This window comes from Crocodylus siamensis, chromosome 2 (assembly GCF_052110815.1).
Source record: "Crocodylus siamensis isolate JL-2025a chromosome 2, ASM5211081v1, whole genome shotgun sequence".
Classification (NCBI taxonomy): domain Eukaryota; kingdom Metazoa; phylum Chordata; order Crocodylia; family Crocodylidae; genus Crocodylus; species Crocodylus siamensis.
Window position 1 is genome coordinate 127,481,998 of NC_143396.1, and position 13,592 is coordinate 127,495,589.

At 44.7% G+C, this 13,592-nt stretch overlaps 1 protein-coding gene across 1 annotated transcript; it reads left to right on the top strand.

Moving 5' to 3' along the window:
* Window positions 1–353: 353 nt before the first annotated feature.
* On the top strand, window positions 354–11,145 carry SMIM19 (small integral membrane protein 19). The gene is made up of 3 exons (XM_090036803.1): window positions 354–588; window positions 2,678–2,802; window positions 9,269–11,145. The coding sequence occupies exons 1-3, from the start codon at window positions 422–424 to the stop codon at window positions 9,331–9,333; spliced, it is 357 nt and encodes a 118-aa protein (XP_089892929.1). The 5' UTR covers window positions 354–421; the 3' UTR covers window positions 9,334–11,145.
* The last annotated feature ends 2,447 nt before the right edge of the window (window positions 11,146–13,592 follow it).

Below are 13,592 nucleotides of genomic sequence, written 5' to 3' on the forward strand. Positions count from 1 at the left end.
TGCAGAAAAAGATATTTTTTGCGATTTCTCAGTTGGTCTAATAAAAGGTATCTGTTCATTTTCAACACGGTCACTATGCCTGACGGTAGCCGCACAAGAGTTGAAGTGGTCGTACAAGTACAATAATTACGGTAAGACGGGAGCAAACCCTGGCGGGACCCCCAGGCCCTGGGCCCCACAAGGCGAAGCCCCGCCCCCTTCACTCCCTCTGTCACTAGGCAACGCTCTGACGCCCTCTTTGGCCAGCGCCCGCTCGCCCTCAGCTCAACACACTCCCCTCCCCGCTCAGGCTATGGGCGGAAGTGACATTAGTGCAGCGGATGAGATTGTCCCGCCTGCGCTCATTTCCGCTTCCGGGTGGAGCCTGTGGCGACGGTTGGAAGGCGCTAGAGGGGTGGGGTTTGTACCCCAGCCTCGGCCCATGGCGGCGGCGGCGGCGGCGGCGGGGGGCGTCGCCGGGGCGGGGGCAGGGGGCCTGAGCGAGAGCGGCGCTATCGACTACTCGGTGCATGAAGCCTGGAACGAGGCCACCAACGTGTACCTGCTGGTTGTGCTGGCCAGCCTCGCGATGCTTGTCTACGCCCGCAGGTCAGCAGGGCGCGCCCGGGGCCACGTCACGGATGGAGTTGGTGGGGTGACGTCATGGACGTGGCGTTTGGCTGGGCTGACGTCATGACCATGACGCAGGGGTGCCACGTGGCTTCGAGGGCACGGTGTTTTTTTCAGGCCGGAGTGCAGCCGGTGCTGGTGCACGTCCCGCTGCTCCAGGCCCTGCGGGGTGGGTCCTACATGTGCCGTGGGCCCTGAGCAGGGCGACAGTATTTGGCCGTTTTGGGGCTGTGCTATGCACAGAGGCAGTTTTGGGAGCTGGAGAGAGCAGGATGCCCCTGGACTGCCCGCTGCACCCCATGTGCTGCCTGTGGGTCAACACCGAGCCCTGCAGGCCGCTCTTGGACACCAGATCCATAGTGCAGGTCATTTTCAGTGCCCCTAAAGTTTGATAAGCTTTTGGATTCAAGATCTTCATCGTGTCTCTGAAGTAAACTGCCTTGTGTTGGAAAGTTTGTCTGACTGACCCACTCTACAGCTGCTTGAATAAAAGATCTCACTCGAAGGCAGCGTTTCTCATCCTGTTGGTTATGACCCAGAAGTGGGTGGCAAGAATATGTGAAAGGGTCACAAATAAACTTTAAAAATGTATTCTCCTTTAAAGGAGAAAAAAGTGAGAAGCCATGGATTTTCTGTTGCAGGCTGGAAGAGTCCAACCTGCAAGCTGCTGTTTGCCCTCCCGCCATCTCTCCCCCCTGCCCCACACACTGGGTGTGGGGGGTAGCGGGTTTGGAGTGAGGGGCACTGGGTCAGGACTGACCATTGATGTTTACAAATGGGTACTGGCACAAAAAAGGTTGAGAGCTACTGCCTGAAGGAATCCTCGCTTCCTGGAGACTTCAGGTGCCATTTGAAAAAAACCCAAAACTTATGTCCCAAGCATAGCAGTTATTTTATCTAACGTGTATGGACTTGCCAGGTGCTGTTGAGTACCGTGCTCTACATGTCTTGAAATCAAAGTACTGAGAAATTACACTGAGTTATTTAAGGACAAGTAAAAACTAAATACCCCTTTTTTTTTTTTTTTTTTTTTTACAAAAAGTGTTACTTTTATTCTTCAAAGGAAAAAAAATCTTGTTTGCAATGCTATTAAACAATTCACTGATGTAAAGTAAATAAACAGAAGAAAAATTCCTCTTCACATTCACTCTGCATTTTGACATTTAGGTTCAGAATCTGGCTCTGTTTCAGCTAATATGGCATTAAGCATTTTATATTACATTACAGCTTGGCTCACTTTCTCTGCTTCTAACCTGTTTTCTAGTTTATTCTGGATGAAACTAAAATTCAAGAACATCGTTTCAGCCATTTACCTGCAAACATCCCAAATTTAACGAACTTCAGATCAGAGTATATTTTTTTAAGTTGAGTCCACCATGTTGCTGGTTTTACATTCACTCTCAATCTCTGAGAAGAACCATTTAGGGTAGGAACTTTAGTGTGCCTAGTACTGAATTGTTTGGGACAAAAAGTTAAGATCTTTTTTTTGCAAAAACACTGTTAAGCGCCTTTATGTTTTGCACTTGTTTCCTTCCATTGATTATGAATGAAGCGCATAAGGTAGGAAGTGAGTCACAGTCATTAAATCTAAATTTGATCAGCTTTGTACGTGGTTTCAGATTTTCATTGTAAGTAGCCACTTGTGTATTATATCTGCAGTTTTGGCATCCTCACCCTAGAGCTGATCAAGAGCAATTGCTGTTGGTTTTAGTGGCAGGTACAGATGCTTTGCCTCTTGCACAGCTCTTTGTACATCAGTGATGTCTCAAATGTCACTCTTGTGTTCAGGAAAGGTTCTTTGAGTAGATGTGATATCTTTTATTAGACCAACTGAGTTTTTGGAAAAAAATTCTTGGCAGGCTTTTGGGCGCAGTCACCCTTCTTCAGGCATGGGGAGTCTCTGCTGTTCTAAGACTCCAAGAAATGCAGGAAGCTGAAAGTGTGGCAGCATGTTAGTGAAAATGTAAAAGGCAGAATTAGAAAGACAAAACACTTGTTGGAGGATGGTATCTGGATTTCTTGTATCTACTCATCATGTATGTTATTTATTTTCCTTTTTATATGCTAGGAATAAAAGGAAAATCATGCGAATATTCACACTGCCTCCTGCAGCAGAGATGCCAACAGAGCCAAATTTTTACGACAGCATGAAAAAAATCCGCTTAAGGCAGCAGTTAGAGATGTATTCTATAGGTAAGTTTGTGCTCTGTCCTCTTGTGATGTGCATATTCCTAAGCAATTGTGGAAACTGCATCTTTTTCAAATACAGGAAATGTTTGGATATTTTAGCTTTTTAAATCGCAGAATAAAATCAGAATTTTCTGTCAGTGGTGTGCCATGTTAGTCAAGGCAGTTCTCTAGTATTAGTAAATAGAAATCACAGGAGGTATAAGGATCCAAGTCTTTCCTCAGCAACATATAACTCTTATAGAAACCTCTCATCCTGCAGCATGAGACTTGCAGTGCAAATAAATCCAAGTGCGTTGAGTTGCTTGAAAAAGCTTAAGGAAGTGTGGAATTAGAATCCCTGTGTAGGGACATTATGTTAGTAGTAACGTGGTGAATCTAACCTGGCAACTAAAAATAGATTGTCAGGCCAGGGGGGACCTACTAGATTATCTAGTCAGACATCCAAGCACTAACATTCACCAGAAGTACCTATAATCATGTAAAGAACTCTAAAGAAAATTTTTCATAAATTCCCCAGAACTGGTCTATTTGTCCCCACTAAAGTTAAAGGGGGCATTAACATATAGTGATAAGAACTGGTATTGTAATAGAGAATAAGAATCTTTCCCTGATCAGGTAGTACATGGGAAAGTACTGATTTTGCCATAAAGTATCAACAGTAAATTCCTCTCATATTACAAAGCATCCATTGAAGTAAAATTAACAAGGCTTGTGCCTTCTACCTCTGCACTGGTGGTGAGGAGGAGGTATAGGGCTATTTTCTCCCAGATCCTATTGTGCCATGAAAGGAACATATGCCAAGGGTCTGAGAGCCCACCATGTATTTTCCAGTGCACAGTGGATGGACAGGTTCATATTTCCCATGTAAAGATGCCCTGCTGGCATAGGATTTGTTAGCATCCCATAGAGTATAACTTGACAAGAAAGAATGTGATCACAGGCTGGCTTAACTGACTTTGTAGTAGACTGGTTACTGTCAGGTGTCCCCTAACTTAAGGAGAGGGCTTATCACCATCTGTTCTTCTGTGATTAACAAGATTACTTGGATCTTTTATAACAACTCTCCTACTCTTCTCTGATCTTTCTTTTTACGAGAAATGACTGAAGAGGCTTTTTTAAAAGCAGTGGGGTCAGGTTTCTCTGGTGTGTGTTTAGTCAGATATCATGAGAACTGTCCAGGGTCACATGTTAAAAGGCCAAGTCCTATACATTGTCTGCATTGTCTGGAATTTCATCTTTATGTGGCTGAGTCTGGAAACTGTATTCTCCAGTCTTAGGGCATGGACAAATGAACAAAGGGTTGAGGGCAAAGGAACTTCTCATGTGTCAGTTGCTCTGTGGTAACTATTTCATGTCTGTGGTAACTATTTCATGTCTGCTGCTCTACTGCAGACTGAAAGTTGCACCATGAACAATTCTTCCCCTTCCCCCAAATGAAGCAGAACTAGCTTCCATATACCATGGAACAGGAAGGGATGCACAAACCAGCTGACATGCATTAATTTCAGTTTATCCACCAGTTTGTTTTTGTCCATATCTTTACTTAAGCCTGTTGTTGATTGGTGCAGGTTTCATAGTTAGTAGGGTCAGAAGGGAGCTGAGCAGATCATCAAGTCTGACCCCCTGCCATGGCAGGAAAGAGTACTGGTGTCAAACGACCTCGTGATTGTCTGAAAGACCCCCAGGGTAGGAGCCAGCACCACTTAGCTTGGAAGTTGGTTCCAAATCCTAGCCACCCTGACAGTGAAGTAGCGCCCCCTGATATTTAGTCTGAATTTACCCTCTGCCAGCTTGTGACTGTTATTTCTAGTCACTCCTGCTAGTGCTTGGGGAAACAGGGACTCCCCCAGTGCCTGCTGGTCCCCTCTGACTAGTCTGTAACAAGCCACTGGATCCCCCCTCTGCCTTCTCTTACGGAGGCTGAACAGGTTCAGGTCCCGTAGCCTGTCCTCGTAGGGCCTGCCCTGCTGCCCCCTGATCATGCAAGTGGCCCTCCTCTGGACACTCTCCATGTTGTCTACATCCCTCTTGAAGTGGGGTGCCCAGAACTGGATGCAGTACTCCAGCTGTGGCCTGACCAGTGCTGCATAGAGGGGGACTATCACCTCCCTGGACCGGCTTGAGATGCATCTGTGGATGCATGACAAGGTGCGGTTGGCTTTCCTGACTGCATCCCCACGCTGCCGGCCCATGTTCATCTTGGCATCAATGATGACTCCAAGATCCTTTTCTGCCTCTGCACTGACGAGAAGGAAGTTCCCCAGCCTGCAGGTATGGTGCTGGTCCTTACTCCTCAGGTGCATCACCTTGCACTTGTCAGTGTTGAATCCCATCCTATTCTCGTCCGCCCACCCACACCTGTAACCTGTCTAGGTCCGATTGTTGCCTATTCCTTCCTTCTAATGTACCTGCATCCCCCCACATCTTAGTGTCATCAGCAGATTTGAACGGGGTACTTTTTATCCCCTCATCCAAGTCACTGATGAAGATGTTGAACAGTGTGGGCCTGAGGACCGAGCCCTACAGAACCCCACTGCCCACATCCCTCCAGGTTGAAAATGACCCGTCCACTACCACTGTCTGGGTGCGGTCCTCCAGCCAGTTGGCAACCCACTTGACTGTGTAGGTGTCAACACCACAGTCCCCCAGTTTCTTAATTAGAACGGGGTGAGAGACAGTGTTGAACGCCTTCCAAAAGTCCAGAAAGACTGTCCACTGCTACCCCTGCATCTAAGGATTTGGTGACCTGGTCATAAAAGGCCACCGGGTTGGTCTGACAGGACCTGCCTCTAATGAACCCGTGTTGGTTGACCCTAAGCATAATTTCCCCTGCTGGCCCCTTGTGGACATGTGCCAACATAATTCTCTCAAAAAGCTTACCCAGGATTGAGGTAAGATTAACTGGCCTATAGTTCCCCGGGTCCTCCTTCCTCCCTTTTTTGAAGATGGGAACCACATTGGCCCTCTTTCAGTCCTCTGGCACCACACCAGAGCACAACAAGTGCTTGTAAAGCTGTGCCGGAGTCCCACAATGACTGCAGCTAATTCCCTCAGCACTCTGGGGTGGAGATCGTCTGGACCAGCTGATTTAAATACATCCAGTCCCTCCAGAAGTTCCCTGACTAGATCCTCCCTGACCCTTGGCCTAGGTGCGCCTCCCCTGGGGCTCAGTGGCGGGGGCTGATCTGTTCCCTGCTCAGGAAAATGGAGGCAAAGAAGTCGTTACATAGGTTAACTTTGTTGTCTGGTGTGACGTCCAAATTTCCTAGGGTGTCTTGCAGGGGCCCCACGTTACCTTCTTTTTGCCCCCTATGTATTTAAAAAAGGACTTGTCCTTGATCTGGGAAGCTAGTCCCAGTTCCCTCTCTGCCTTGGCCTTTCTGACCGCCCCCCTGCATCCCCGAGCAACTGCAGTATAATCCTCCCTCATGATGGCTCCTCCCTTCCATTGGGTGTACGCCTCCCTTTTAGCTAGGAGACATTCCCGGATGCTTTTGGTGAGCCATGGGGGCTTTAGTGCTCTTCTGCTCCCTTTGATCCGTGTTGGGATTATCTCCCTTTAGACTTGGAGGATCGTCTCCTTAAGGAGCAACCACTCTTCTTGGACGCCTGACTCCCCTCCCCTCCCCTCCAGGACCTCAGTGCTTCCCCGACTATTCTCCTCAGCTCATTGAAATCCGCCCTCCTGAAATCTAGGGCTGCTGCCTTGCTGCAGGCCTTTGCCACCTTGTGCTGGAGGGTGAATTCCAGCAGGCGATGATCACTGTCGCCCAGGTGGTCGAGCACCTGCAGCCCCCTCACTAGATCATCACCCGTGGCCAGCACCAGGTCCAACAAGGCATCTCCCCGATGGGACTGTGCATCTCTGGGTTAGATGGAGGTCCTGCATTTGGGCTAGGAGCCTACTTGAGCTGTCAGACCTGGCTGACAGCTCTTCCCAGCAGATGTCTGGAAAGTTGAGGTCACCCACGATGACCACATCCTTTGACCTAACTACCTCCATGAGCTGACTTAAGAATTCGTGGTCTAGCTCTTCCCCTTGCTTGGGTGGTCTGTAGTAGACCCCCACAGTTAAGTCTCTTTCCCCTTGACTGCCTTGTATTCTAATCCAGAGCACTTCAGTGTGCCCCTCCTCTGACTGTGCTACCTGATGAGGATGTGTATTCCTCCTTAATGTAGAGCACCACACCCCTGCCTTTCCTCCCTGTCCTGTCCCTCCTGTACTGCCTATAGCCCTTGATATTCACTGCCCAGTCATGCGTTGGGTCCCACCACATTTCAGTGAGCCACAGTATGTCTGGGTTGGTGTCACCTAGTAGAAGGGTAAGTTCCTCCTGCTTGTTTCCCAGATGTCAGATGTTAAAATGGTTTCTAATTATTTATCAGGATATGTAGGAAGATTGTATTATACTTGGATCACAGCTGTTGCCTCATGTAGATACTTGTTTAGTCCACCCACAGACAGATGTCACCCAGTCTGATGTCCTGCTTGTGTATTGAGCTGTTTTAGACTGGACATGACAACACTCTGAACCAATCAGTAATTTTCCTGTTTCCTGCTCTTGCATTTGGGAACAGACTCAAATATAGACAGACTCTTCTCTGGTCTTTTGTTAAGTAAGAAATGATGGAATAATTGCATGGTTGGAGTAGCTTATTTATTGTGCTTCTGGTGGTGACTTACGTATAGGTGACCAGCGACTTCGTGCTAGAAAATTTGCAACTAACATTTTTTTTGCTTTGTGTTGGTCCTTTTCCTCCCTCTTTTTCCTTGCACAGAGGTATCTTTGGACTTCATAGGTTTTAATAGTGAAATTATTTTACAATGGTACTGTTCATGATGCAGGGAATATGTCTCTTTAGGCTGTCTTCTCATGAGGTGTAAATAATAAATCCTTGTGTGATTGTAGGTTGAAACTCCATGCTGCCTTTGTAGCCGGAGGCACCAGGAAGCCCTTAGGCTGGGCGCTAACAGCCCTATAAACCTCTTAGTTTTCTGAGTTCCCAGGTTGCTTTAAGTTAAAAGTGCAAAACTCAAGAGGGTGTGTGTGATATTTTACACTTTCTGTAAAGGATTTTTATTAGAGGAGTTTTTTCTTAGAGGAATAGCTTTTGGTTCACCTTACCAGGCACACTTTAACCACATGGCTATTATGTGTTAGTTTATATTTGTAAATGCCACCTGCAAAACTATACCATGTGCACATTATAGTTAGAGTTGTGCAAATCATACCATTGAATGATTTCCTTGAAACTGATATAAACTGGCACCACGAGCCTTGCCAGAATGTTCTGTAACTGATCCAGCTAACTCCACCACGTAGTCAGTCTTCATTTTACAAAACTGAAGGAATGAAATACCCGCTTTTGATTACCGTGTAAGGCAGATGCGATTTGGGGCACTGAGTCTGGTGAAGGTATAAGCAACATCATCAGAAGAGAAAATGCCTGCAAGAAAAATATTTATAGGAATACTGATTGGGAGAAACTTGAATAATGGCATTAAGCTCTTGTAGATCTCACAGGACAAAACCTTTTATGGTAATAGTTACAGCTTTCAGCTGGTATTCTGCTGTGTACAGCTGCAGGTGGTGGTAGCATTTGCTTTTAAATGTGTCCAGCAAAGTTACTTCAGCATAAACCAGCTTGATTTTGTTTCTTACCGTCAGTTTTTGCTAGCACCGTCTTTCTTTTTGAAGAAAAAGGGTAATTGCTAGAAATCTGACATATCCTTTCTCCTCCTTGGTCACTTCTCTGCCTGATAGATTTCAGGATAAACCTCAAATGTTTCCCCACCTATTTACAGGGAACAAGTCTTCCTTCTATCATGTCTTCCTGACTACTTTTTTAGTTTCCAGAGCTCATGAACTGGATTATGCACTCAGTTCTCCCACCAATTTCTGAAGCTACAGGCATAGCTCTCTGTAAATGAAGGCTGAGAAATTTGCTTCGTTGTCACAATCCTCACGCTAACAGGTGCTTGAAACTTAGAAATATATTTTCTAGTTCATAACAACTTTTTGCTAATCTTTTCTCTCCTAGTCCCTAGCACTTTTTGTTTGACTAGATCTTCTAAGGAAATAATGAATTGCCTGTAATTTGTTTCCAGCAGTATAAGTTGCAATAGATTCAAGCATATCTGCTTTTCTTTCCAGCAGTGCTAAATTCATATTTGCATCCCTCACTTAAACCTTCAGTTCAAAAAGAAACTGAGGGCACTGACAGTTTTTCTACTTAGTTTGATGGGATATAATGAAACACTTGATTCTTTTCAAGTAGGTGTAGTTGAGGTTTCAAAAAGTTATGAATTGGAAATGGCTAACTTTCCTTCAGACACGCACTTTATTGTAATAGCAGACCAAGAGAGAAACATTCTTCCTATTAAACCCACCTTCCTAGTAATCACTGTGCTTCAACAGGCTGTACGTTAATAACATTTGATAGCATTGATTTCTGTTCTCTTTTCCAGCAAGAAAGTATGACCAGCAGCAACCACAGAAACAGACTGACACTGTACAGCTCTCAGTGGAATGAAGTTTGACATGACAAGAACTCAAGCAGTATTGACAGTAGAGTCAGTAAAGAGTCATTTTCAAATCAGAACTAGGCAAGTTTTATTGAATCCATCCTCTCTAATGGTCATTCACTGGGAAGGCAGGCAGCACTTCTGTGCTTGGAAATCATTGGTTATTTTTCCTCACCTGAGCATCACTGACTCCTTCTGACAGGGAACACAGTTGTAGCAGAACACTTGCAATCAATGCAGTTGTGCTGCTGGGGTCATCGAGTACACCTGAGGTTGAACAGCTCTTGAGAGCTGGAGACAGCATAATTGGAGAAAAGATTTGGACCTCCAGTTGTTCATGGCAAGCATTAAATACAGTATTGTATCTTTCATATTGAAGCCTTAGTGACAACTAAGAAAAGATCTTGAACACAATAGTTGAGTGTCCAAAAGATGCTGTACTAGAATGTTGTAGAAAAGATAATTGTGATGAATTTAATATTTAAGGAGTTTTACTAGAAAATCTGTGAACATCTTGATAATAGAACCACCAGCAATCAACAGTATGGTGTGCTCATAGTGGGTGCCAAACTTGCTAGCACTTTTGATTAATTGCAAAACCAGTGAATGAGTGGAATGCAGTAGAGATGAGCCCTTCATTCTTGGTAAAGCATTTGAATGACAAGAAATATTACTTGAAAATATCCATTAACATGGCTGCACATAATGTTATGGAAGTTCAGCTGGCGGAAGGATTATGAACTAACAATAAATAGCAATTTATAGAGTTGAGAGCAGATGTCTAGAATATCTAATTATCACTGTTATCTTTCATTGTTCTTGGAGAGAAGGCAAACAACATCTTACTTCACAAAACTCAATTTAGAATTAAATATCATTTTCATGTTGTAAAATTTAACTGAGTTTAACAAACTGAGTTGTCAGTGACCTCTCCGTGTCCCTTGAACTGTTGTCCTATGTTTTGTCTCATATGCTAAGTTTCTTTGTATAGCAGTGCATCTTGGGCCCAGATGCTGTGCTAAGCACAGTAGGAGACCACAAACCAAGTTGGTTGTAGCTCCCAGATTCTCAGGTAAGCTCTGTTGTTCTAGACTAAATTAGATTAGTTGAGGGTTTGTTCTAAACTCTTATCAGCTGGTAAACTCCAGGAAGTAGTCTACTGGAGTATAATAGCACATGATAGAGAAGCTTGTTAAACCAGTCTGCCAGGCAAAGAGGATGCATTCTTTGTCAGGGACAGTTCTCAGATGGCAGAGTCTGTCAGCTTTTAGTTCAAATGATCCATAGGATCAAGCCAGAAAACGTAGCACTTTAAAGAAGAGTGCCATATGGTACAGTTGTAAAAATTAAAGTATGTAAAGGTAGAAAATACTATAAAGTGGCTAAGAAATACAAGGAGAAAATATTTTGGAAGGAAAAATACGTCCTAGTACAAGTGAAGAATAAGAATTATGTAGAGGCAGTGGAAGAAAGCTGTTAAGCAGTAATGCTGAGAGATCCAAGTATGATAGCAACATACATCCAAACTTTTTTTTTAGTGTAGTACAGAAGTAGAAAAACTAGTAGGTTTAGATATCTGAGAATTGCACAGATGAAAATGACCTAGTCTGGTCTAAATTTGTACTTGAAAGAGCCACCACCTGAGATTAGCATCATTTTCTTTGGAAGACCATTCCATAATAATCTCATGTTGGGGAGCATTTCTTGAAGGGCTTTTTTCCCCCATCCTTGCTTACATTTCCTGGTATTAAATTATGCCAGGGCATCTGAAATGTTTTTGTTTGGTATTTAATCATAAAATAAATAGTAAATTAAAACTGCATTAGCCTGAAGAGCTATATTTGTTGTTTCTTCTCCCTCCCCCCTCCCCCAATCTTGTCCTCTTGCAAGGACTTGTTTAAAAAAAAACAAGCCCTGTAATTTACAAGCTTCTCAAACTTTTGTGGAAACAGTGAAAGGTGTATGTATACTTGTCTCCATCAACTGTGGTTGCCCCTCAGGGAGGAGAATGGAGCTATGAAGTTGTAGTTCTTGTTTCAACTGAATTTCAACTGGCAGTAATTCTCTGTATTGCATGACCCTTCTTTACCAAGTCCTCATATTTTTACAGTTTTTTACATACGTGACAACTAAGGAGCATACCATTTTCACAATCTCAATCCTAGCTGCACCAAAATTGAAACATGGGACTCTTAATACTGTTGTACCTAGTCTCATTTACTGGCTGTAGCCTATCGGGAAGAGCAGGGCAAATTATGTACTTGGCAGTGCTCTCAGAGCTAACCTTACATAAGCAGTTCTACAAAGCAAGAAGAGCGAAAGTCTTCAATTACCTTATCACATGTTGTTTGTTTTGCAAGACAGACTTGTAAAGGCAGGGTAGTAGCCCCAGGAAAACTGTTCTGTCTCTGGCTCTAATCATCATTTCTATGTGCTGTTGTTAGTGGTTGTAACCCACTCATGTTCAGGTTTAGGGGAGTTTCATGTAAGTTTATTACCTTATAATATTAGAATATATTTTTGAATACAAACTTTGGGGTGGAGGGGAACGAATCTCTCAATACATACCTGGTAATATCTGAAAAACTAAATTGCTTTGATAAAAGTACAAGCAAGCTGCAAGAAGCTTAACTGCTAGCTAAATTATTTAAAATATAAGATCAAAACTTTAGCTTAAAAAAAATTTAAAAATTATCTTTTTAATTGCCTGTAGTTTGTTCTGCCTCATTGCAGAAATGCGTAACAGGTTTGTCATCTAAGTGTACAATTACAAGATAAAAAGCTTGGATTTGACCTTCATCACCCTGGAATCTTGGTTTTAACTGTGTAAATTTAAACGGTTCATTTTACCAATGCGACCCTCCATGGGCATTCTTATTTTGGCATAGTGGGGTTGGAGCCTTGTTGGAGCCCTGAGGGTGCAGGAAGTGTGTAAGGCGCCCTCTACATGCCACACCTGAAGGTGTTATCAACCAATTAACACCTTATTACAAGTGGGTCTTAAAAACCTCCATCCTTGGACAGACAAGGTTCTTTGGGTAGATGCAATATCTTTTATTGACCAACTAAATAGTTGGAAAAATTGTTCTTTGCAAGGTTTTGGGCACAAACACCTTCCTTCAGGCACCTCCATCCTTGCGAGGTTTTTAAGACCTGGCTAGACAAAGCCTTGGCTGGAATGACCTAGTTGGCTGTGATCCTACTTTGAGCAGGGGTCTAGACTAGATCAGTGTTTCTCAAGGATGGGTGGGGTGGGGAGGGAACTGGCAGGGCCAGGCGGGTGTCATAGATCAGGGGTGTCCAACCTTTTTGAATGTGGGGCCGGATCACAAACTTTTTATCACCTAGTGGGCCAGCAAGCCATATTCAAAGACCTCACAGGAAGTGGTATCACATCAGGAAGTGGTGCCACATGACCTTTGACACCCAGGAAGTTGCAGGAAGTGACAATTAAATGGGTCTAACCAGTTCAAAATTCTCCCCCTTTAGCATCCACCTCTGCCACTGTTTGGGCAGGGTACTGAGCTACATGGACCATGGGGCTGACCAAGCATGGCACTTTTTATGCTCTTATGTTCAGAAGCTCTTATGTTCTTTGGCTGAGCTTCCAAACTATGGCTGAGATTTGCAAAAAGGGGTAGATAGGCATATTACAAAGTTATCATAAAAGATTTGGAGCCCTCTAAATCCCATTCATTTTAATGGAAGTTGGCCTTTTGACTCAGCTTTGAAAATCTCAGGCCAAGGTGCTAACCAAATAAGTTGGAATATATTTTGCATTTCTATGCAGTGCATCTATATGGGGCTCTCCAGGCATTTTACAAACATGAAGTGAACCTCAGGATGAGCCCAGCCGGAGCAGCAGGGGCTCACCTGTGCTGGTCGGTCCTGAGCGGCGCACAGCTCCGCCACCACTTCTGCTGGCTGGTACTGACCTGGGCGGGTCTGTCCCATCCGGAGCAGCATGCAGCTGAAGCTGGCTTCCCACATGCTACTGGGGATGGGAGGAGCATGGCCAGGTTGACACCAGCCACCAGAAGCAGCAGCGGACCTGTGCACCGCTCAGGACTGATGGGCGCAGGCAGGGGGAAAATGTAGCTCAGCCCCTGCTGCTCCGGCTGGGCTCGTCCCATCCCGAGCGGTACGCGGCTCCGCCGCCCCTTCTGCTGGCCGGTGCAGACCTGGCTGGCCTCCTCCCATCCCCAGTAGCATGCGGGAATCCGGCTTCAGCTGGATGCTGCTCCAGATGGGACAGACCAGCCTGAAT

What these genes read in the sequence shown, in the direction of transcription:
- SMIM19 (XM_090036803.1), top strand. Translation starts at nt 422, where the DNA reads ATGGCGGCGGCGGCGGCGGCGGCGGGGGGCGTCGCCGGGGCGGGGGCA. An exon ending in ATGCTTGTCTACGCCCGCAG is followed by an intron (nt 589 to 2,677) that starts GTCAGCAGGGCG and finishes TTTATATGCTAG; the next exon opens with GAATAAAAGGAAAATCATGC. An exon ending in GTTAGAGATGTATTCTATAG is followed by an intron (nt 2,803 to 9,268) that starts GTAAGTTTGTGC and finishes TCTCTTTTCCAG; the next exon opens with CAAGAAAGTATGACCAGCAG.